Source organism: Salmo trutta, chromosome 20, assembly GCF_901001165.1.
Source record: "Salmo trutta chromosome 20, fSalTru1.1, whole genome shotgun sequence".
Lineage (NCBI taxonomy): Eukaryota > Metazoa > Chordata > Actinopteri > Salmoniformes > Salmonidae > Salmo > Salmo trutta.
Genome location: NC_042976.1, coordinates 1,125,760 through 1,150,982, shown reverse-complemented (window position 1 = coordinate 1,150,982; position 25,223 = coordinate 1,125,760). Strand labels below are relative to the sequence as shown.

At 43.6% G+C, this 25,223-nt stretch overlaps 1 protein-coding gene across 1 annotated transcript in view; it reads left to right on the top strand.

Annotated features, from left to right (window-relative positions):
- Window positions 1-729: 729 nt before the first annotated feature.
- LOC115156257 (collagen alpha-2(VI) chain) overlaps window positions 730-25,223 on the top strand; it is a 39,576-nt gene continuing 15,082 nt past the window's right edge. The window contains exons 1-21 of the mRNA XM_029703716.1: window positions 730-1,003; window positions 7,318-7,525; window positions 12,521-12,808; window positions 13,980-14,143; window positions 14,261-14,378; window positions 14,805-14,890; window positions 15,336-15,356; window positions 15,500-15,565; window positions 15,701-15,754; window positions 16,857-16,901; window positions 17,001-17,027; window positions 17,221-17,247; window positions 17,383-17,427; window positions 17,620-17,673; window positions 18,234-18,296; window positions 18,426-18,488; window positions 20,146-20,199; window positions 23,178-23,213; window positions 23,325-23,387; window positions 23,855-23,917; window positions 24,128-24,190. Of these exons, the coding sequence (XP_029559576.1) occupies window positions 7,330-7,525; window positions 12,521-12,808; window positions 13,980-14,143; window positions 14,261-14,378; window positions 14,805-14,890; window positions 15,336-15,356; window positions 15,500-15,565; window positions 15,701-15,754; window positions 16,857-16,901; window positions 17,001-17,027; window positions 17,221-17,247; window positions 17,383-17,427; window positions 17,620-17,673; window positions 18,234-18,296; window positions 18,426-18,488; window positions 20,146-20,199; window positions 23,178-23,213; window positions 23,325-23,387; window positions 23,855-23,917; window positions 24,128-24,190 (1,596 nt within the window). The 5' untranslated portion in view covers window positions 730-1,003; window positions 7,318-7,329. The remainder of the gene's footprint in view (window positions 1,004-7,317; window positions 7,526-12,520; window positions 12,809-13,979; window positions 14,144-14,260; window positions 14,379-14,804; window positions 14,891-15,335; window positions 15,357-15,499; window positions 15,566-15,700; window positions 15,755-16,856; window positions 16,902-17,000; window positions 17,028-17,220; window positions 17,248-17,382; window positions 17,428-17,619; window positions 17,674-18,233; window positions 18,297-18,425; window positions 18,489-20,145; window positions 20,200-23,177; window positions 23,214-23,324; window positions 23,388-23,854; window positions 23,918-24,127; window positions 24,191-25,223) is intronic.

The following is a 25,223-nucleotide window of genomic DNA, read 5'->3' as shown; positions in this document are numbered from 1 at the left end:
TGGCACGCTGCAGGATACAGATGTACGGAAGAACTGGCACCCTGCAGGATACAGACATGTGGAAGAACTGGCACCCTGCAGGATACAGACGTGTGGAAAAACTGGCACGCTGCAGGATACAGACGTGTGCTTCACTCGCCAAAAGAGCTGCAGATGCTGCCGAACTATGGTCAAGGGTCTGATGAGGAGCACTCTATTGTTTCACACTTTATCCCTGTACTTCCGAAGAGAAAGTGATGTATATTATTAGAGCGCTGTTTGAACAAGGGCAAACCGAGTTACTGGTATTTCCTTGGGTTAGTTATGTCTGAGAAGGCTAAAAATAGAAGCACAGAATTCCTGATTGGCGATACTACCATGGTGACCATACCCCTCATAGCCTGGTTCCTCTCTAGGTTTCTTCCTAGGTTCCTGCCTTTCTAGGGAGTTTTTCCTAGCCACCGTGCTTCTACACCTGCATTGCTTGCTGTTTGGGGTTTTAGGCTGGGTTTCTGTACAGCACTTTGATATATCAGCTGATGTAAGAAGGGCTTTATAAATAAATTTGATTCGATATTTCATTTTTTTTTTATTGGGAGAAAAAAAAACGTTGTTTTTATCATCCTATTGTCAGATAAAAACCTAATTTGAATTTCCTGTGAATCTTAGCTAATGCTCTGGGAATTTCCCCAGTTTGCTGTGTTAAAGCATCTCTATGCTCCTAGCCCTGCCCATGAGTACAGCACAGACTTCAGCACAGCCCAGTTCATGAACTCATAACAGCTATTTCCATCTCATTCTCTGCCTCCTAGACTGCGGACAACAGCCCAGACCCGTCAGAATACCCAGATGGAAGATATCTGACCCCAGATTTACCCCCATATAAACTGTGTGTGTGTGTGTGTTTGTAGATACAGTAAGATTCTTTGGTGCTAGGTTGTCCTCTGGTTCGTCTTAGGTGGAATTCGATGTAAATCCACTTGTGTGGCCGGTGTGCTTTTGGGTCTTTGACGATTCTTTGGGGGTGAGTGTATTTGAAAGTTTTATGGATATTCATGATCAAGTTTTGTGAATGTATTGAAGGCTCTTACATGTTTGTTACTGTTGCCTGCCGTCACGTTCAGAACGTCTTTTCCAACGTGACTTATCAGCAGTAGTGCTGTGTATACGGAAAGTACTGTATGTTGATTTAAACTTAACATTGAGGCCATCCATACAAACATGCATGACTGTTAGTCACGTAGGATAAAAGCATTTAGCATAAATAACATGTTGTGGACGATCCTTTTGATGTAGAGCACATTAAATTAATTGCCAGATATTGGCATGCGCTTAAAAGTAGGCTCACTTATTGGCCATGCAAGTTAAAGTTGATTTCCCAGGCATAACTGAATTAATTGATCGATTCACAATAATGTGATACTAAAGTAATTAAATAATTAATTTACTACTCAATGTAATGTACTTCTAATTTAGGGTTCTGCTTTTTAAAGAGATGCTACTGCAGATTCTACAGTATACATCTCAGTTAGGGCTCTTTTTTTTAAACAGATGCTACTGCAAATTCCACAGTATACATCTCATTTAGGGGTCTGTTTTTAAAGAGATGCTACTGCAGATTCTACAGTATACATCTCATTTAGGGGTCTGTTTTTAAAGAGATGCTACTGCAGATTCTACAGTATTGAATGTTTGTTCTTAGGCTACACAAGAAGTCTCTAACTATGTCATAACAATTGTACAGTTGTAAAGATCTCATGTTTAATGTAGAGAATAGTTAGCTTTGACAGTGGTTATCTGTTTGGAGAAATGTCCTTTCCTCATAACCGTGTCCCAAATGACACCCTACTTCCTATATAATGCACTACTTTTTACGAGATAAAATACTACTAGTGTACAGTGTACACACTTGAGTCTGAAACATGTACAGTATACAATACACATCATTGGTCTAAACTGGAGGGATCTATTTATACGTCCCAAATGGCACCTTGTTCCATAGAGTCCTATGGGCCCTGGTCTAAAGTAGTGCACTGTATAGGGAATAGGGTTTGGGACAAAGCCATAGTGCTCTCCTGTTTAGACTCAGGGTGTCAGTTCTCTGGAGGCAAATCAGAGAACAGAGTGCTGACGTAAATAACATCCCGTCGTTTCGGTAACACTTTACTTGGATAGTCTCAAATAGAAGGTTTGAAGATTGTTTAATATATATTTATATTATATTATATATATATTTTTACCTTTACATAACTAGGAAAGTTAGTTAAGAACAAATTCTTATTTACAATGACGGCCTACACCGGCCAAACCCGGATGATACTGGGCCAATTGTGCACCGCCCTATGGGACTCCCAATCACGGCCGGTTGTGATACAGCCTGGAATCGAACCAGGGTAACGTGGGAACCTGGGAAATGAATATATAACTAGTCAGTGATAACTGTGTGGAGTTTGGAGTTTGTGACAGCAACTATGTGAGTTTATTACAGTATTATTTACTATGGTCTATGTAGAAGAACCCCTTACAGTATTATAGACACTATGACCTGGGATTTACTATGTAGAAGAACCCCTTACAGTATTATAGACACTATGACCTGGGATTTACTATGGTCTTCTATGTAGAATAACCCCTTACAGTATTATAGACACTATGTCCTGGGATTTACTATGATCTATGTAGAAGAACCCCTTACAGTATTATAGACACTATGACCTGGGATTTACTATGTAGAATAACCCCTTACAGTATTATAGACACTATGACCTGGGATTTACTATGTAGAAGAACCCCTTACAGTATTATAGACACTATGACCTGGGATTTACTATGGTCTATGTAGAATAACCCCTTACAGTATTATAGACACTATGACCTGGGATTTACTATGGTCTATGTAGAATAACCCCTTACAGTATTATAGACACCATGACCTGGGATTTACTATGTAGAAGAGCCCCTTACAGTATTATAGACACTATGACCTGGGATTTACTATGTAGAAGAGCCCCTTACAGTATTATAGACACTATGACCTGGGATTTACTATGTAGAAGAACCCCTTACAGTATTATAGACACTATGACCTGGGATTTTCTATGTAGAAGAACCCTTTACAGTATTATAGACACTATGACCTGGGATTTACTATATAGAAGAACCTCTTACAGTATTATAGACACTATGTCCTGGGATTTACTATGTAGAAGAGCCCCTTACAGTATTATAGACACTATGACCTGGGATTTACTATGGTCTATGTAGAATAACCCCTTACAGTATTATAGACACTATGACCTGGGATTTACTATGGTCTATGTAGAAGAACCCTTACAGTATTATAGACATTATGACCTGGGATTTACTATGGTCTTCTATGTAGAAGAACCCCTTACAGTATTATAGACACTATGACCTGGGATTTACTATGGTCTATGTAGAAGAACCCCTTACAGTATTATAGACACTATGACCTGGGATTTACTATGGTCTATGTAGAAGAACCCCTTACAGTATTATAGACACTATGACCTGGGATTTACTATGTAGAAGAACCCCTTACAGTATTATACACACTATGACCTGGGATTTACTATGTAGAATAACCCCTTACAGTATTATAGACACTATGACCTGGGATTTACTATGTAGAATGTTTATTACAGGCGGTCCCAAAGGCACAGCACAAACACAAAGGGAAACCGCACAAATGTAGCATCCACCCACAGGGAAGGAACTAATTCACACAGAGGAGAAATCTTGACTCCGCTATCTATCGAGCAAAATATCCACGATAAACACATACCGCACAAAATTAAACAAATCCCATGGTGCAGGCACGCACCCCTTAACAGTACTAATCAGCAACAATCCCGCACACAGCCTAACCTGCAGCGGGGAAATATAAACCCACCTAAATCAGTACAACTAGACACAGGTGTGTAAAACCAGACAGCGCTAAACGAAAAAGGAAAATGGGATCGGTGCCAGCTAGTAGGCCGGCGACGACGACCGCCGAGAACCGCCCGAACAGGGAGAGGAGCCACCTTCAGTGGAAGTCGTGACAGATAATCTGTTTGTTGACTTGGCTTTCGAAGACCTTAGAAAGGCAGGGTAGGATGGATATAGGTCTGTAGCAATTTGGGTCAAGAGTGTCCCCCCCTTTGAAGAGGGGGATGACCGAGGCAGCTTTCCAATCTTTGGGAATCTCAGACGATACAAAAGAGAGGTTGAACAGGCTAGTAATAGGGGTTGCAACAATTTCGGCAGATAATTTTAGAAAGAGAGGGTCCAGATTGTCTAGCCCGGCTGATTTGTAGGGGTCCAGATTTTGCCGCTCTTTCAGAACATCAGCTATCTGGATTTGGATGAGGGAGAAATGGGCTTGGGCGGGTTGCTGTGGAGGGTGCCGGGCAGTTGACCGGGGTAGGGGTAGCCAGGTGGAAAGCATGGCCAGCCGTAGATAAATGCTTATTGAAATTCTCAATTATAGTGGATTTACCTTGCCTCAGAGCAGTGGGCAGCTGGGAGGAGGTGCTCTTATTCTCCATGGACTTTACAGTGTCCCAGAACTTTTTTGAGTTTGTGCTACAGGATGCAAATTTCTGTTTGAAAAAGCTAGCCTTAGCTTTCCTAACTGCCTGTGTATACTGGTTCCTAACTTCCCTGAAAAGTTATATATCACAGGGGCTATTCGATGCTAATGCAGAACGCCACAGGATGTTTTTGTGCTGGTCAAGGGCAGACAGGTCTGGAGTGAACCAAGGACTATATATATTCCTAGTTCTAAATTTTTTTAATGGGGCATGCTTAATTAAGATGGTGAGGAAGACACTTTTAAAGAATAACCAGGCATCCTCTACTGACAGGATGAGGTCAATGTCATTCCAGGATACCCTGGCCAGGTCGATTAGAAAGGCCTGCTCGCAGAAGTGTTTTAGGGAGCGTTTGACAGTGATGAGGGGTGGTCATTTGGTCGCAAACCCATTACAGATGCAGGCAATGAGGCAGTGATCGCTGAGATCTTGATTGAAAACAGCAGAGGTGTATTTGGAGGGCGAGTTAGTTAGGATGATATCTATGAGGGTGCCCGTGTTTACGGATTTGGGGTAGTACCTGGTAGGTTCATTGATAATTTGTGTGAGATTGAGGGCATCAAGCTTAGATTGTAGGATGGCCAGGGTGTTAAGCATGTCCCAGTTTATGTCGCCTAGTAGCACGAGCTCAGAAGATAGATGGGGGCAATCAATTCACATATGGTGTCCAGGGCACAGCTGGGGGCAGAGGGTGGTCTATAGCAAGCGGCAACAGTGAGAGACTTGTTTCTGGAAAGGTGAATTTTTAGAAGTAGAAGCTCCAATTGTTTGGTTACAGACCTGGATAGTAATACAGAACTCTGCAGGCTATCTTTGCAGTAGATTGCAACACCGCCCCCTTTGGCAGTTCTATCTTGGCGGAAAATGTTATAGTTAGGGATGGAGAGTTCAGGGTTTTTGGTGGTTTTCCTAAACCAGGATTCAGACACGGCTAAGACATCCGGGTTGGCAGAGTGTGCTAAAGCAGTGAGCAAAACAAACTTAGGGAGTAGGCTTCTAATGTTAACATGCATGAAACCAAGGCTTTTACGGTTACAGAAGTCAACAAATGTGTCACGTCCTGACCATAGTAAGTTGTTATTTTCTATGGTAGAGTAGGTCAGGGTGTGACAGGGGGTGTTTGTCTATGTTTTGTATTTCTATGTTCAGGGTTAGGGTTAGGGTTCTATGTTAAGGGTACGGCTAAAGGCTATACGAACTGGCCGTCTCGCACGTTTGGAACAGAGAGTAATAGGAGCAGGTTTCTGGGCATGATAGCGTAGATTCAAGGCATAGTGTACAGATAAAGGTAAGGTAGGATGTGAGTACATTGGAGGTAAACCTAGGCATTGAGTAATGATGAGAGAGATATAGTCTCTAGAGACGTTTTAACCAGGTGATGTCATCGCATATGTGGGAGGTGGAACAACATGGTTGGTTAAGGCATATTGAGCAGAGCTAGAGGCTCTACAGTGAAGTAAGACAGTAATCACTAACCAGGATAGTAATGGACGAGGCATATTGATATTAGAGAGAGGCATGTGTAGCCAAGTGAACATATGGGTCCGGTGAGTGGTTGAGCTGGCTGTGGACACGGCGATTCAGACAGTTAACAGACCGGGGCTAGCAAGCTAGCAGTTAGCAGACCGGGTTAGCAAGCAAGTAGTTAGCAGACCGGGGCAAGCAAGCTAGCAGTTAGCAGACCGGGGCTAGCAAGCTAGCAGTTAGCAGACCGGGGCAAGCAAGCTAGCAGTTAGCAGACCGGGGCTAGAAGGGTAGCAGTTAGCAGACCGGGTTAGCAGGCTAGCAGTTAGCAGACCGGGGCTAGCAAGTTAGCAGTTAGCAGACCGGGGCTAGCAAGCTAGCAGTTAGCAGACCGGGGCTAGCAAGTTAGCAGAAGGGCCTTTGGGGGACGTCGCGATGGAGGTAAGTCTGTTTTTGCCTCTTCGTGCGGTGACGTCGAAAGACCAGTCGTGGATTAGTAGGGTTCCAAGTAGCTCTAAGTAGCTAGCAGGCCACGGTTAGCAGAATGGGCCTTCAGTGGACGTCGCGCCTGAGGGGCCTGTTGGAATCCTCGGGCAGATTGTGTCGGTATTCCTGTCGTAGAGGATCGGCGGGGTTCCGTGCCCCGTACCGGCAGTAGAAGGGGTCCAGATATTGTAGCCCAGGAGTGGGCTTCGGTGGTAGCACAGGAGCCCTAGCCGAGCTATCTTCAGGCTAATTGGTGCTTGCTCCGAGATGGAAACGCTAGCCAGGAGTAGTCACCCGGGATTGCGGTTAGCTAATTGCGAAGATCCAGATGAAAATGTTCAGAGTTTTCTGTAGGAATCCGGGGATATGGAGAGAAAAAAAATAGGTCCGTTATGCTCTGGTTTGAGTCACGTTGTACGAACTGGCGAGAGCTTTCCGAGCTAAAGGTTAGCTGATGACCGCTAGCCGTGGTTTGCTGACTGATAGCTAGTTAGCTGGCTAGCTACAGTTGGCAATTCTCATAGCAAAGGGTCTGAATACTTGCAGTACCAGTCAAAAGTTTGGACACACCTACTCATTCAAGGGTTTTTCTTTATTTACTATTTTCTACATTGTAGAATAATAGTAAAGACATCAACACTATGAAATAACACATATGGAATCATGTAGTAACCACAAAAGTGTTAACAGCCTTGGAAACACACTCTTGGAAACATCTGTGTCATTACATTACTGACAGATGAACAACGTCTATGTCATAACTAACGTCTCGCTCTATTATCTCCTTCTCCAGGCCTGGAGGAACATGGCTATGAAATCAGTGGCTGTGTTACTGTGCTGGCTTGCAGCAACCCTTTCACAACAACCTGGAAGAGTAGACCCACATACTGATCCCAGACTTCACGTAGGACCAGGACCCCACACTCACACTCACACAGAAACCATCATAATCACACGCAATTGGACCCACGAAGATGAACATCCTCCACCCCCCTGTGAGAGTAAGTCTTTTAGAGCCCTGTCTATGACCATCCTCCACCTCCCTGGGATAGTAAGTCTTTTAGAGCCCTGTCTATGACCATCCTCCACCCCCCTGTGAGAGTAAGTCTTTTAGAGCCCTGTCTATGACCATCCTCCACCTCCCTGGGATAGTAAGTCTTTTAGAGCCCTGTCTATGACCATCCTCCACCCCCCTGTGGTGGTAAGTCTTTTAGAGCCCTGTCTATGACCATCCTCCACCCCCCTGTGATGGTAAGTCTTTTAGAGCCCTGTCTATGACCATCCTCCACTCCCCTGTGGTGGTAAGTCTTTTAGAGCCCTGTCTATGACCATCCTCCACTCCCCCTGTGATGGTAAGTCTTTTAGAGCCCTGTCTATGACCATCCTCCACCACATGGATAATAACATGGATATATACAGGAAGTACCAGGTAATAACATGGATATATACAGGAAGTACCAGGTAATAACATGGTTATATACAGGGAGTACCAGGTAATAACATGGTTATATACAGGGAGTACCAGGTAATAACATGGCTATATACAGGGAGTACCAGGTAATAACATGGCTATATACAGGGAGTACCAGGTAATAACATGGTTATATACAGGGAGTACCAGGTAATAACATAGCTATATACAGGGAGTACCAGGTAATAACATGGCTATATACAGGGAGTACCAGGTATTAACATGGCTATATACAGGGAGTACCAGGTAATAACATGGCTATATACAGGGAGTACCAGGTAATAACATGGCTATATACAGGGAGTACCAGGTAATAACATGGCTATATACAGGGAGTACCAGGTAATAACATGGCTATATACAGGGAGTACCAGGTAATAACATGGCTATATACAGGGAGTACCAGGTAATAACATGGCTATATACAGGGAGTACCAGGTATTAACATGGATATATACAGGAAGTACCAGGTAGTAACATGGCTATATACAGGGAGAAGAAAATAATATGGCTATATACAGGGAGTACCAGGTAATAACATGGCTATATACAGGGAGTACCAGGTAATAACATGGCTATATACAGGGAGTACCAGGTAATAACATGGTTATATACAGGAAGTACCAGGTAATAACATGGCTATATACAGGGAGTACCAGGTAATAACATGGCTATATACAGGGAGTACCAGGTAATAACATGGCTATATACAGGGAGTACCAGGTAATAACATGGCTATATACAGGGAGTACCAGGTAATAACATGGCTATATACAGGGAGTACCAGGTAATAACATGGCTATATACAGGGAGTACCAGGTAATAACATGACTATGTACAGGGAGTACCAGGTAGTAACATGGCTATATACAGGGAGTGCCATGTAATAACATGGCTATATACAGGGAGTACCAGGTAATAACATGGCTATATACAGGGAGTATCAGGTGATAACATTTACATTTTTACATTTAAGTCATTTAGCAGACGCTCTTATCCAGAGCGACTTACAAATTGGTGCATTCACCTTATGATATCCAGTGGAACAACCACTTTACAATAGTACATCTAAATCTTTTTGGGGGGGGGGGGGTTAGAGGGATTACTTTATCCTATCCCAGGTATTCCTTAAAGAGGTGGGGTTTCAGGTGTCTCCGGAAGGTGGTGATTGACTCCGCTGTCCTGGCGTCGTGAGGGAGCTTGTTCCACCATTGGGGTGCCAGAGCAGCGAACAGTTTTGACTGGGCTGAGCGGGAACTGTGCTTCCTCAGAGGTAGGGAGGCGAGCAGGCCAGAGGTGGATCAACGCAGTGCCCTTGTTTGGGTGTAGGGCCTGATCAGAGCCTGAAGGTACGGAGGTGCCGTTCCCCTCACAGCTCCGTAGGCAAGCACCATGGACTTGTAGCGGATGCGAGCTTCAACTGGAAGCCAGTGGAGAGAGCGGAGGAGCGGGGTGACGTGAGAGAACTTGGGAAGGTTGAACACCAGATGGGCTGCGGCGTTCTGGATGAGTTGTAGGGGTTTAATGGCACAGGCAGGGAGCCCAGCCAACAGCGAGTTGCAGTAATCCAGACGGGAGATGACAAGTGCCTGGACTAGGACCTGCGCCGCTTCCTGTGTGAGGCAGGGTCGTACTCTGCGAATGTTGTAGAGCATGAACCTACAGGATCGGGTCACCGCCTTGATGTTAGTGGAGAATGACAGGGTGTTGTCCATGGTCACGCCAAGGTTCTTAGCACTCTGGGAGGAGGACACAAGGGAGTTGTCAACCGTGATGGTGAGATCATGGAACGGGCAGTCCTTCCCCGGGAGGAAGAGCAGCTCCGTCTTGCCGAGGTTCAGCTTGAGGTGGTGAGCCGTCATCCACACTGATATGTCTGCCAGACATGCAGAGATGCGATTCGCCACCTGGTTATCAGAAGGGGGAAAGGAGAAGATTAATTGTGTGTCGTCTGCGTAGCAATGATAGGAGAGACCATGTGAGGATGTGACCGAGCCAAGTGACTTGGTGTATAGTGAGAATAGGAGAGGGCCTAGAACAGAGCCCTGGGGGACACCAGTGGTGAGAGCACGTGGTGCGGAGACAGATTCTCGCCACGCCACCTGGTAGGAGCGACCTGTCAGGTAGGACGCAATCCAAGCGTGGGCCGCGCCGGAGATGCCCAGCTCGGAGAGGGTGGAGAGGAGGATCTGATGGTTCACAGTATCAAAGGCAGCAGATAGGTCTAGAAGGATGAGAGCAGAGGAGAGAGAGTTAGCTTTAGCAGTGCGGAGAGCCTCCGTGACACAGAGAAGAGCAGTCTCAGTTGAATGCCCAGTCTTGAAACCTGACTGATTAGGATCAAGAAGGTCATTCTGAGAGAGATAGCAGGAGAGCTGGCCAAGGACGGCACGTTCAAGAGTTTTGGAGAGAAAAGAAAGAAGGGATACTGGTCTGTAGTTGTTGATATCGGAGGGATCGAGTGTAGGTTTTTTCAGAAGGGGTGCAACTCTCGCTCTCTTGAAGACGGAAGGGACGTAGCCAGCGGTCAAGGATGAGTTGATGAGCGAGGTGAGGTAGGGGAGAAGGTCTCCGGAAATGGTCTGGAGAAGAGAGGAGGGGATAGGGTCGAGTGGGCAGGTTGTTGGGCGGCCGGCCGTCACGAGACGCAAGATTTCATCTGGAGAGAGAGGGGAGAAAGAGGTCAAAGCACAGGGTAGGGCAGTGTGAGCAGGACCAGCGGTGTCGTTTGGCTTAGCAAACGAGGATCGGATGTCATCAGCCTTCTTTTCAAAATGGTTGACGAAGTCATCCGCAGAGAGAGAGGAGGGGGGGGGAGGAGGATTCAGGAGGGAGGAGAAGGTAGCAAAGAGCTTCCTAGGGTTAGAGGCAGATGCTTGGAATTTAGAGTGGTAGAAAGTGGCTTTAGCAGCAGAGACAGAAGAGGAAAATGTAGAGAGGAGGGCGTGAAAGGATGCCAGGTCCGCAGGGAGGCGAGTTTTCCTCCATTTCCGCTCGGCTGCCCGGAGCCCTGTTCTGTGAGCTCGCAGTGAGTCGTCGAGCCACGGCGCAGGAGTGGAGGACCGAGCCGGCCTGGAGGATAGGGGACAGAGAAAATCAAAGGATGCAGAAAGGGAGGAGAGGAGGGTTGAGGAGGCAGAATCAGGAGATAGGTTGGAGAAGGTTTGAGCAGAGGGAAGAGATGATAGGATGGAAGAGGAGAGAGTAGCGGGAGAGAGAGAGCGAAGGTTGGGACGGAGCAATACCATCCGAGTAGGGGCAGAGTGAGAAGTGTTGGATGAGAGCAAGAGGGAAAAGGATACAAGGTAGTGGTCGGAGACTTGGAGGGGAGTTGCAATGAGATTAGTGGAAGAACAGCATCTAGTAAAGATGAGGTCAAGCGTATTGGCTGCCTTGTGAGTAGGGGGGGAAGGTGAGAGGGTGAGGTCAAAAGAGGAGAGGAGTGGAAAGAAGGAGGCAGAGAGGAATGAGTCAAAGGTAGACGTGGGGATGTTAAAGTCACCCAGAACTGTGAGAGGTGAGCCATCCTCAGGGAAGGAACTTATCAAGGCATCAAGCTCATTGATGAACTCTCCAAGGGAACCTGGAGGGCGCTAAATGATAAGGATGTTAAGCTTGAAAGGGCTGGTAACTGTGACAGCATGGAATTCAAATGAGGAGATAGACAGATGGGTCAGGGGAGAAAGAGAGAATGTCCACTTGGGAGAGATGAGGATTCCAGTGCCACCACCCCGCTGGCTCGATGCTCTAGGGGTATGCGAGAACACGTAGGCAGACGAGGAGAGAGCAGTAGGAGTAGCAGTGTTATCTGTGGTAATCCATGTTTCCGTCAGCGCCAGGAAGTCTAGGGACTGGAGGGTAGCATAGGCTGAGATGAACTCAGCCTTGTTGGCTGCAGACCGGCAGTTCCAGAGGCTGCCGGAGACCTGGAACTCCACGTGGGTCGTGCGCGCTGGGACCACCAGGTTAGAGTGGCAGCGGCCACGCGGTGTGAAGCGTTTGTATGGCCTGTGCAGAGGGGAGAGAACAGGGATAGACAGACACATAGTTGACAAGCTACAGAAGAGGCTACGCTAATGCAAAGGAGATTGGAATGACAAGTGGACTACACGTCTCGAAGGTTCAGAAAGTTAAGCTTACGTTGCGAAAAACTTATTGACTAAAATGACGAAAATGCTAGCTAACTAACACAACACCACACTAATCAAGTCGTTCCGTTGTAATGTAATAGTTTCTACAGTGCTGCTAGTCATGGTTATATACAGGGAGTACCAGGTAATAACATGGATATATACAGGAAGTACCAGGTAGTAACATGGCTATATACAGGAAGTACCAGGTAGTAACATGGCTATATACAGGGAGTACCAGGTAATAACATGGCTATATACAGGGAGTACCAGGTAACAACATACAGTCAATAATACAGTAAAAAAAATATATATATATATATGTATATATACAGGAAGTACCAGGTAATAACATGGCTATATAGAGGGAGTAAATGTCCTCTGTCTTCCTGTAGAAGTGATTGAGTGTCCCATTGACCTGTACTTCGTGATGGACTCCTCTGAGAGCATCGCTCTGCAGCAGCCTCCTCCAGGAAGCCTGGTGAAGAAGGTGGCAGATTGGGCGAGGCAGTTTGCCCTGAGCCTCAGGGAGGAGGTGTACAACAGACAGGTGAAGATCAGCTGGTTTCTGGGGGGACTCCACTTCTCTCAGACACAGGAACTCATCAGTGAGATCACCAGCAGAGAAAACTTTGTCAGGAAGATGGATTCTATCGACTGGTTAAAGTCTTACCTGGGTAAAGGTAAGACCGCCAAGACTCATTTGCATAATTCTTCTTTATGGATTTAGCATTCTAGTGTTTTATTCCATTGAACATGTGACTCCGGCATGTCATTGATCTGTACTGAGAACCTGTCAGTCAGCATGTCATTGATCTGTCAGTCAGCATGTCATTGATCTGTAATGAGAACCTGTCAGTCAGCATGTCATTGATCTGTACTGAGAACCTGTCAGTCAGCATGTCATTGATCTGTCAGTCAGCATGTCATTGATCTGTACTGAGAACCTGTCAGTCAGCATGTCATTGATCTGTAATGAGAACCTGTCAGTCAGCATGTCATTGATCTGTCAGTCAGCATGTCATTGATCTGTAATGAGTACCTGTCAGTCAGCATGTCATTGATCTGTCAGTCAGCATGTCATTGATCTGTACTGAGAACCTGTCAGTCAGCATGTCACTGATCTGTCAGTCAGCATGTCATTGATCTGTCAGTCAGCATGTCATTGATCTGTCAGTCAGCATGTCATTGATCTGTACTGAGAACCTGTCAGTCAGCATGTCATTGATCTGTAATGAGAACCTGTCAGTCAGCATGTCATTGATCTGTCAGTCAGCATGTCATTGATCTGTCAGTCAGCATGTCATTGATCTGTAATGAGAACCTGTCAGTCAGCATGTCATTGATCTGTCAGTCAGCATGTCATTGATCTGTAATGAGATCCTGTCAGTCAGCATGTCATTGATCTGTCAGTCAGCATGTCATTGATCTGTAATGAGAACCTGTCAGTCAGCATGTCATTGATCTGTCAGTCAGCATGTCATTGATCTGTACTGAGAACCTGTCAGTCAGCATGTCATTGATCTGTAATGAGAACCTGTCAGTCAGCATGTCATTGATCTGTCAGTCAGCATGTCATTGATCTGTAATGAGATCCTGTCAGTCAGCATGTCATTGATCTGTAATGAGATCCTGTCAGTCAGCATGTCATTGATCTGTCAGTCAGCATGTCATTGATCTGTCAGTCAGCATGTCATTGATCTGTAATGAGATCCTGTCAGTCAGCATGTCATTGATCTGTCAGTCAGCATGTCATTGATCTGTAATGAGAACCTGTCAGTCAGCATGTCATTGATCTGTCCAGTTACTGTGTATCCTGGGCATATGACAAATAAACATTTGATTTGATTTGAGGTACCTACACTGACTGCGCCCTGGACAAGATGACCGAGGAGATTCAGCGCCGCGACCTCCGGGGACACAACTCTGTCCGCTTCGCTGTGGTGGTCACTGACGGACATGTGACTGGCGCCCCCTGTGGGGGGATCAAGGTGTCTGCAGAACGGGCTAGAGACCAGGTCAGAGGGACAGACACAGTTTTTTTTAAACACGTTTGAAAACCCCACTTTTTTTGCCTTTAAATCAATGATGTGTGTGTTATTCATCTCCTGAAATAGTTTATTTGATTTGACCAGCACATCAGCTTGTTCTCAGTAGCTGCTTCCAATGTGGTGGAGGAAGCAGGGATGAGGCTGATCGCTAACTCCCCAGCGGGGGTCTACCGTTCCAACTACATGGCTGTCAATGTCACAGGTGTTTAATCTAACAAGTCATTTCGTTGGTTAATTGCCAGATCATGTGATTCTAACTCTGTGTATTTAGTCCAGAGGCATGGTGGATTTACAGGGGTTTTGTTTTAGCATGTGACTGCTTTGTTTGATAATGGAATTGTTTGAGCTATGGAGATCTTGAGAAAATGGACGCCTACCTCCTGGTCTGCATCACTTCCTGTATCCCTTTAAATGTTCTCGGTTTGGTTTGTTTGTTGGTCTGATTTAAACTAGCATAGTTGTTAGAGTTCAAAAGTAAGAGAATTAATTATATTTAGAGAAACAGAAACATTGAACAAAAAATGAGGAACTGGAATGTGTTAGAAACCAAAATAAGCCTTAACAAAATAAATGTTGAAAATGTCCTTTTGTTTTCTGCCTCCGCTTCGCTGTGCCTTGCTCAACCCAGACCTTAAAACCTGTCACAGTCCACCGTGTGATGCCCCCACTGGGAAAATAGTCACATCATCCATCAACCAAATCATCAACGCTATGGTGATTATATGTAGTGTTTTATCCAGCTTTGATTATTCATGTCTGAAGCATTTTCTATTACCATATATCTAGGGCTGTCAAACGATTTGCGATTAATCGCAAATTCCCGAGTTTGCTCAAAATGAGCTGTAATTGTAAGATTTTTTCATTCAAAAAAAAAAAAAAATATTGACATCTTGATTTTTGTCTACAAGTAGGAAAATTGAGAAATCCCACTTTATTTAACATAAGTCAACTTGTTACGTAGCATTGTAGATTTGAGTTGTATAGATGTATTTTCAACGCTTTCAGACAATGTGATTAATGTGTGCTGAAATGACAAAGTTAATGAGTTAACTGCATAACACTGATAGCCCTAGATATTTAATTTAATATTCTATTTTTGGTACCAGTGTTTCTCCCCCCAAAAAAGTATTGAAGTCTTTTTGTTTGTTCTTCTCTACAGAAATATCAAGCCTATCTGAAGGTAACTAAGAGTTATTCTTATTGGATGGAATCAGAATCTGTAACCTGACACTTCTGAATATTTCTATACAAACTGATACATTTTAATTTTCCTGGTGTGAAATGCTGTTTCGTTCACCAAGTTTTTATAATCCATCACTCCAGTGTTCCAAACTCCAGTGCCTGGAGTTTCCAGGCCCACCAGGTCTGAAGGGAAACAGAGGACTAAAGGTGAACTCCTTTGTTAATAATAAGTAAAAAAAACATCTTGAGATATTTGCAAGAATGAAATGTGTTTTATTCATGTTTGTTTTATGAACAGTTTGTTGTTGTTTATGTTTATTTTAATGTATCTGTTTATTTTAGGGAACGAAAGGAGGAGTTGGACTTCCTGGTGCTAAAGGGACCAAGGGCAAACAGGTAGACTGCGTGTTGTAACGGGTGTCGTAAGGATCAGACCAAAGCGCAGCGGGAACGTGTATACTCATCTTCTTTTTAATGTGAAGAAGGAAAAACAAACAAATCACGTATACAAAACAAACGAACTGTCACGTCCTGGCCAGTATATAAGGTTAATTGTTTGTAGTTTGGTCAGGGCGTGACAGAGGGTATTTGTTTTATGTGGTTCAGGGTGGTGTGTTTGGTTTAAGGGTGTTTGTTTTAGTAATTCCGGGTGTTGGTTTGTTTAGGTATTTCTATGTGGAGTCTAGTATGTCTGTTTCTATGTCTGGTGAATTGGTGTTGGGACTCTCAGTTGAAGGCAGGTGTTTTCTATCTGCCTTTGATTGAGAGTCTCATAAATGAGGGTGTGTTTGTGTTTGTGTTTTGTGGGTGATTGTTCTGTGTAAGCACTATGCTTTGACAGACTGTTAGTTGTTCGTATTTTGTTATTTTTGTATGTTCATTTTTGTAGTGAATAAAAATCAAGATGAGCATTCACGAACCTGCTGCGTATTGGTCCACATTTTCCGATGACGATTTCGTTATATCGTCAGAGGACGAAGACTACCGTGACACGAACGACACTAACAGTCCTATCATGTGCTCAGACACTAAACAGGAGACAACTATCCACAAATACCATAGAACAAACACCCCTCTTAAATAAGACCTTCAATTAGAAGCAACGAGGAGCAGCTGCTTCCAATTGAAGGTCAACCCCATTAACTAAACATAGACATAGAAAGACTAGAACTAACATAGAAATAAACTAACAAGAACATAGCCCAAAAACCCCGGAACACTCTAAACAAACACCCCTCTTAAAACAGAACATAGCCCAACAAACCCCGAACCACATAAAACTAATACCCCCCTGCCACGTCCTGACTAAACTACAATAACAAATAACCCCTTTATACTGGTCAGGACGTGACAGGTGTTCTGACCACAGAAACACTGACAAGAGAACCTAGACATTTATTTATATATATATATTTCCATTTTTTTTTCTTTGTTGAAATAACATATTTTCTTCCACAGAATGTATAGATGATAATGTTTTTTATTATTTGTGACACAGGGAGACTCTGGTATTGAAGGTGTGATCGGTCCTGCAGGTCACAAGGTTGGTGTGCGCCTTCCTCTCTCTAACCAATACGGATATTCACCTTACAGCGTATCCTGACTGACTTGTACAACCTTTATTCTATTTGTTTCTGTTTAGGGTGCGATTGGTCTGAAAGGTGAAAAGGTAAGAAGAACTAAACATTATTCTAGTAATTATCATGTATAAATCTCACAAGATTTTATTTTTTATCAACATTTTTAAATGAAACATATATTTTTTTTATCAACATTTTTAAACGAGACATGATTTGATATTTTTTTTTAGCAACATTTTTAAACGAGACATGATTTGATGAATGGATTTCATCTTTCCCCAGGGTGAATTTGGATCGGATGGAACCAAGGTAAACTACGTGATTTGATTCTGACGTTTCCAGGACGTTCTGTGTGTGTACTCTCCTACACTGTTTAGTTACGTCTCACTGGATAGGCTAACTTCCATCTATAAAACACTCTCTGAATGACCTCTCCATCACCAGGGAGTGTCAGGAGGACACGGCAGGAACGGAACGGATGGGCAGAAGGTAAGAGACCATCACTACACTTCCTCTTGAACTGTAACGGGAGCCACGGGGAGCCCTGAGACTGAAACACGAGCTTTCAACTCAATGAAGATGACCTCTAATCCTGTCACACTGGCACAGGTCCATTGGGTCTATGCGGGAGGGTTGAATCATACTGATACTAATAGGAATATTTTCTGTGTTAATTCTCAGGGTAAAATTGGTCGAATCGGAACTTATGGTTGTAAAGGAGATCCGGGAGAAAGGGTAAGCAAATCGTTGTCCTACAGTATGTTACATATACAGTACACACACACACACACACACACACACACACACACACACACACACACACACACACACACACACACACACACACACACACACACACACACACACACACACACACACACACACACACACACACACACACACACACACACACACACACACACAGAGAGATCCAGGTGTTAGTAAAACGTCCTACAGTATGTTACATATACAGTACACACACACACACACACACACACACACACACACACACACACACACACACACACACACACACACACACACACACACACACACACACACGCACACGGGAAGAACCCATTCCAGAGATCCAGGTGTTAGTAAAACGTCCTACAGTATGTTACATATACAGTACACACACACACACACACACACACACACACACACACACACACACACACACACACACACACACACACACACACACACACACACACACACACACACACACACACAACAATGAATGCAGTAAAATGTTGTGATAAAAAGGAAATGTCTCTGATGTTTTTTGAAAGGGCCCAGATGGTTATCCAGGAAGTGCTGGAGATATAGGACTGCCCGGTGACAGCGGAGAGAAGGTACCTGAGAGAACCTTCAGTCTGTCAAGGCTACAACAATACCTCCTGCACTACAGAAACTCCACACTCAGATTATCTACAGTGTTTTATAGACTACTGGGTTTAACGTGTGAATGCTGTTATTCCTAGGGAGACCCTGGTCATAACGGAAAACCAGGTCCCACTGGACCTCCTGGAGAAGCTGGACCACCGGTACAGTAACAACAACAAACTCTTACCTGGACCTAACAGTAACAACAACACACTCTTACCTGGACCTAACAGTAACAACACACTCTTACCTGGACCTAACAGTAACAACACACTCTTACCTGGACCTAACAGTAACAACACACTCTTACCTGGACCTAACAGTAACAACCTCACACTCTTACCTGGACCTAACAGTAACAACAACACACTCTTACCTGGACCTAACAGTAACAATACACTCTTACCAGGACCTAACAGTAACAACAACACTCTTACCTGGACCTAACAGTAACAACATCACACTCTTACTTGGACCTAACAGTAATAACACTCTTACCTGGACCTAACAGTAACAACACACTCTTACCTGGACCTAACAGTAACATCACACTCTTACCTGGACCTAACAGTAACAACACACTCTTACCTGGACCTAACAGTAACAACACACTCTTACCTGGACCTAACAGTAACAACACTCTCTTACCTGGACCTAACAGTAACAACAACACACTCTTACCTGGACCTAACAGTAACAACACTCTTACCTGGACCTAACAGTAACAACATCACACTATTACCTGGACCTAACAGTAACAACACTCTTACCTGGACCTAACAGTAACAACACTCTCTTACCTGGACCTAACAGTAACAACAACACACTCTTACCTGGACCTAACAGTAACAACACTCTTACCTGGACCTAACAGTAATAACATCACACTCTTACCTGGACCTAACAGTAATAACATCACACTCTTACCTGGACCTAACAGTAATAACATCACACTCTTACCTGGACCTAACAGTAATAACATCACACTCTTACCTGGACCTAACAGTAACATCACACTCTTACCTGGACCTAACAGTAATAACATCACACTCTTACCTGGACCTAAGAGTAACAACACACTCTTACCTGGACCTAACAGTAACAACAACACACTCTTACCTGGACCTAAGAGTAACAACACACTCTTACCTGGACCTAACAGTAACAACACACTCTTACCTGGACCTAACAGTAACAACAACACACTCTTACCTGGACCTAACAGTAACAACACTCTCTTACCTGGACCTAACAGTAACAACAACAGACTCTTACCTGGACCTAACAGTAACAACACACTCTTACCTGGACCTAACAGTAACAACAACACACTCTTACCTGGACCTAACAGTAACAACACTCTCTTACCTGGACCTAACAGTAACAACAACACACTCTTACCTGGACCTAACAGTAACAACCTCACACTCTTACCTGGACCTAACAGTAACAACATCACACTCTTACCTGGACCTAACAGTAACAACAACACACTCTTACCTGGACCTAACAGTAACATCACACTCTTACCTGGACCTAACAGTAACAACCTCACACTCTTACCTGGACCTAACAGTAACAACATCACACTCTTACCTGGACCTAACAGTAACAACAACACACTCTTACCTGGACCTAACAGTAACAACACACTCTTACCTGGACCTAACAGTAACAACAACACAATCACGCAGATTTAATGTGTACTAGCTAACGACATCACAACACAACTCAAGAAAGATTATCTCTCTGAAGATGTCATGAAGAGCCACTTGTTACCACATTGATAAATCATCTAATCTTTCTTCTTCCTTTCAGAGTTATCCAGGAAGTCCTGGGATTCCAGGCTCACCAGGAAGGAAGGGAATACCAGTGAGTGACTTACGTAGGACTGGCTATCCTTAGAAGAGACTTACATAGACCTGGCTATCCTTATCATTAGAAGAGACTTACATAGACCTGCCTATCCTTATCATTAGAAGAGACTTACATAGACCTGCCTATCCTTATCATTAGAAGAGACTTACATAGACCTGCCTATCCTTATCATTAGAAGAGACTTACATAGAGCTGGCTATCCTTATCATTAGAAGAGACTTACATAGACCTGGCTATCCTTATCATTAACAGTTTAGTAGCGCTGTACTTCAGTAGTGCTGTAGTTCAGTAGTTCAGTAGTGCTGTAGTTCAGTAGTTCAGTAGTTCAGTAGTGCTGTAGTTCAGTAGTTCAGTAGTTCAGTAGTGCTGTAGTTCAGTAGTTCAGTAGTGCTGTAGTTCAGTAGTTCAGTAGTTCAGTAGTGCTGTAGTTCAGTAGTGCTGTAGTGCTGTAGTGCTGTAGTTCAGTAGTTCAGTAGTGCTGTAGTTCAGTAGTGCTGTAGTTCAGTAGTGCTGTAGTTCAGTAGTGCTGTAGTTCAGTAGTTCAGTAGTGCTGTAGTGCTGTAGTTCAGTAGTGCTGTAGTGCTGTAGTGCTGTAGTTCAGTAGTTCAGTAGTGCTGTAGTTCAGTAGTGCTGTAGTGCTGTAGTGCTGTAGTGCTGTAGTTCAGTAGTGCTGTAGTTCAGTAGTGCTGTAGTTCAGTAGTGCTGTAGTTCAGTAGTTCAGTAGTGCTGTAGTTCAGTAGTTCAGTAGTGCTGTAGTGCTGTAGTGCTGTAGTTCAGTAGTTCAGTAGTGCTGTAGTTCAGTAGTTCAGTAGTGCTGTAGTTCAGTAGTTCAGTAGTGCTGTAGTTCAGTAGTTCAGTAGTGCTGTAGTTCAGTAGTTCAGTAGTGCTGTAGTGCAGTAGTTCAGTAGTGCTGTAGTGCTGTAGTGCTGTAGTTCAGTAGTTCAGTAGTGCTGTAGTGCTGTAGTGCTGTAGTTCAGTAGTGCTGTATTTCAGTAGTTCAGTAGTTCAGTAGTGCTGTAGTTCAGTAGTGCTGTAGTGCTGTAGTGCTGTAGTTCAGTAGTTCAGTAGTGCTGTAGTTCAGTAGTTCAGTAGTGCTGTAGTTCAGTAGTGCTGTAGTGCTGTAGTGCTGTAGTTCAGTAGTTCAGTAGTGCTGTAGTGCTGTAGTTCAGTAGTGCTGTATTTCAGTAGTTCAGTAGTGCGGTAGTTCAGTAGTGCTGTAGTTCAGTAGTGCTGTAGTTCAGTAGTTCAGTAGTTCAGTAGTGCTGTAGTGCTGTAGTTCAGTAGTTCAGTAGTGCTGTAGTGCTGTAGTTCAGTAGTTCAGTAGTGCTGTAGTTCAGTAGTTCAGTAGTGCTGTAGTGCTGTAGTTCAGTAGTGCTGTAGTTCAGTAGTGCTGTAGTGCTGTAGTTCAGTAGTGCTGTAGTGCTGTAGTGCTGTAGTGCTGTAGTTCAGTAGTTCAGTAGTGCTGTAGTTCAGTAGTTCAGTAGTTCAGTAGTGCTGTAGTTCAGTAGTTCAGTAGTGCAGTAGTGCTGTAGTGCTGTAGGTCAGTAGTGCAGTAGTGCTGTAGTTCAGTAGTTCAGTAGTTCAGTAGTGCTGTAGTTCAGTAGTTCAGTAGTTCAGTAGTTCTGTAGTTCAGTAGTGCTGTAGTTCAGTAGTTCAGTAGTGCTGTAGTTCAGTAGTTCAATAGTTCAGTCGTGCTGTAGTTCAGTAGTTCAGTAGTGATGTAGTTCAGTAGTGCTGTAGTTCTGTAGTTCAGTAGTGCTGTAGTTCAGTAGTTCTGTATTTCTGTAGTTCAGTAGTGCTGTAGTGCAGTAATGCAGTAGTGCAGTAGTGCTGTAGTTCAGTAGTGCTGTAGTTCAATAGTTCAGTAGTTCAGTAGTGCTGTAGTGCTGTAGTTCAGTAGTTCTGTAGTTCTGTAGTTCAGTAGTGCTGTAGTTCAGTAGTGCTGTAGTTCAGTAGTTCAGTAGCGCTGTAGTTCAGTAGTTCAGTAGTGCTGTAGTTCAGTAGTTCTGTAGTTCTGTAGTTCAGTAGTGCTGTAGTTCAGTAGTGCTGTAGTTCAGTAGTTCAGTAGCGCTGTAGTTCAGTAGTTCAGTAGTGCTGTAGTTCAGTAGTTCAGTGGTGCTGTAGTTCAGTAGTTCAGTAGTTCAGTAGTGCTGTAGTTCAGTAGTGCTGTAGTTCAGTAGTGCTGTAGTGCAGTAGTTCAGTAGTGCAGTATTGCAGTAGTGCTGTAGTTCAGTGGTGCAGTAGTTCTGTAGTTCAGTAGTTCAGTGGTGCTGTAGTTCAGTAGTTCAGTAGTTCAGTCGTGCTGTAGTTCAGTAGTTCAGTAGTGCTGTAGTTCAGTAGTTCTGTGGTGCTGTAGTTCAGTAGTTCAGTAGTTCAGTAGTTCAGTAGTGCTGTAGTTCAGTAGTGCTGTAGTTCAGTAGTGCTGTAGTGCAGTAGTTCAGTAGTTCAGTATTGCAGTAGTGCTGTAGTGCTGTAGTTCAGTGGTGCAGTAGTTCTGTAGTTCAGTAGTTCAGTGGTGCTGTAGTTCAGTAGTTCAGTCGTGCTGTAGTTCAGTAGTTCAGTAGTGCTGTAGTTCAGTAGTTCTGTACTTCTGTAGTTCAGTAGTTCTGTAGTTCAGTAGTTCAGTAGTTCAGTAGTTCAGTAGTTCAGTCGTGCTGTAGTTCAGTAGGTCAGTAGTGCTGTAGTTCAGTAGTTCTGTAGTTCTGTAGTTCAGTAGTTCTGTAGTTCAGTAGTTCAGTAGTTCAGTAGTGCAGTAGTTCAGTAGTTCAGTAGTGCTGTAGTTCAGTAGTTCAGTGGTTCAGTAGTGCTGTAGTTCAGTAGTTCAGTAGTTCAGTGGTTCAGTAGTGCTGTAGTTCAGTAGTTCAGTAGTGCTGTAGTGCTGTAGTGCTGTATTCCTTAATTCTGAACTAACTTATTCCTAATTCCTATTTCCTAATTCCTATTTCCTAATTCCTAATTCCTAATTCTTTCAGGGACCCAACGGTGAACCGGGACCTAAAAGGCCACCTGTATGCTGACTAGGCTAAGTGATACATTCTGAAAGGATTAAGTTAAAATATTAAATGAAAAAGGGATGACTTTGGTTAAACAATAAATATTGTTTATATGTCTGTCGTTAGGGGCGACCAGGAGACCCTGGACTTAAGGGACTTAGCGGACCAGACGGACCTAAAGGAGACAAGGTCTGTCACCGTTCACACCTCCGAGCTTCTACTATGCGATACAAGAGGGTGGTTCTGCGATACAGTAGATACTACATAGGAAATGTAACGCTATAGTCTTAGAAATGTTTCTTCCACCTAGATCCTAATAGGGTTTCTCATTGGCTGTTCCCGTGGAGATGGAGAACCCTTTCGGCAGAGGCTTCTAAATGCCCTACGTGGAACCCAAAAGGGTTCTTAAAAGGGTTCTCCCATGGGAACAGTCTTAAGAACCTTTTTGGAACCTTAATTTCTGAGTGTAGATGCTGTGATACCAATAGATAAAATACAGTCTGTTTCAGTTTCCTGCTGCATTCAGACACATTCCAGGCAAACTGCCCATAAGAAGAACAATGGCTGACTGAAAATACGATGTCTGTTTGTGTTAAATATTTGACCATGAATATTGAGGTCAAACAAAGCCTAACATGTATTCTGTCATTCCCAAGGGGGAACCTGGTCTACAGGGGAAGCCAGGTCCGCATGGGGTTGTCGGGCCCAAAGGATCAAAGGTCAGAGAAGCTTCCTCTCTAAATGGTGGGGGAGCAGAGGAGAATTTTACATTCTGGGTACATGATTCAGCAGTAACTCTCCGCTAAAATACAGTACACTCCTTCTTTCATAGAACGTTGTGTGTGCGCGTGCGCGTGCGTGTGTGTGTGCGCGTGCGCATGCGTGTGTGTGTGTGTGTGTGTGTGTGTGTCCTCCCTCTATTTGTTTAGGGAGGTCCAGGGCTGACCGGTCCAAGAGGACATCAAGGAGATGATGGGCCAGATGGACAGATCGTATGTTGCTACTATTACTAATGCTTCTACTAGAAATACTACTCCACGACTACTACTCTACTATTGTTATTGTATTGTCACTACTAAACTACTAATCCAATAAACTACTAAACTGCTACTACTACTACCAGTCTACTACTACTACTAGTCTACTACAACTACTACTACTACTATCCTACTTCTACTACTACCACTACTACTAGTCTACTACTACTACTAGTCTACTTCTACTAGTCTACTACTACTACTAGTCTACTACTACTACTAGTTTACTACTACTACTACTAGTCTACTACTACTACTACTAGTCTACTACTTCTACTACTAGTCTACTACTACTACTACTAGTAGTACTACTACTACTACTACTACTACTACTACTTCTAGTCTACTACTACTACTAGTCTACTACTACTACTAGTTTACTACTACTACTACTACTACTACTACTAGTCTACTACTACTACTACTAGTCTACTACTACTCTACTACTACTACTACTACTACTACTACTACTACTACTACGAGTCTACTTCTACTACTACTAGTCTACTACTACTCTACTACTACTACTACTACTAGTCTACTACTACTCTACTACTACTAGTCTACTACTACTACTACTAGGAGTCTACTTCTACTACTTCTACTACTACTAGTCTACTACTACTACTACTACTATTAGTCTACTTCTACTACTACTAGTCTACTACTACTACTAGTCTACTACTATTAGTCTACTACTACTACTACTAGTCTACTACTACTAGTCTACTTCTACTACTACTAGTCTACTACTACTAGTCTACTACTACTACTACTAGTCTACTACTACTACTAGTCTACTACTACTTCTAATACTAGTCTACTACTTCTACTACTACTAGTCTACTACTACTACTAGTCTACTACTACTACTAGTCTACTACTACTACTACTACTACTACTACTACTACTACTAGTCTACTACTACTACTACGTCTTCTACTACTACTACTAATACTAGTAGTCTACTACTTCTACTACTAGTAGT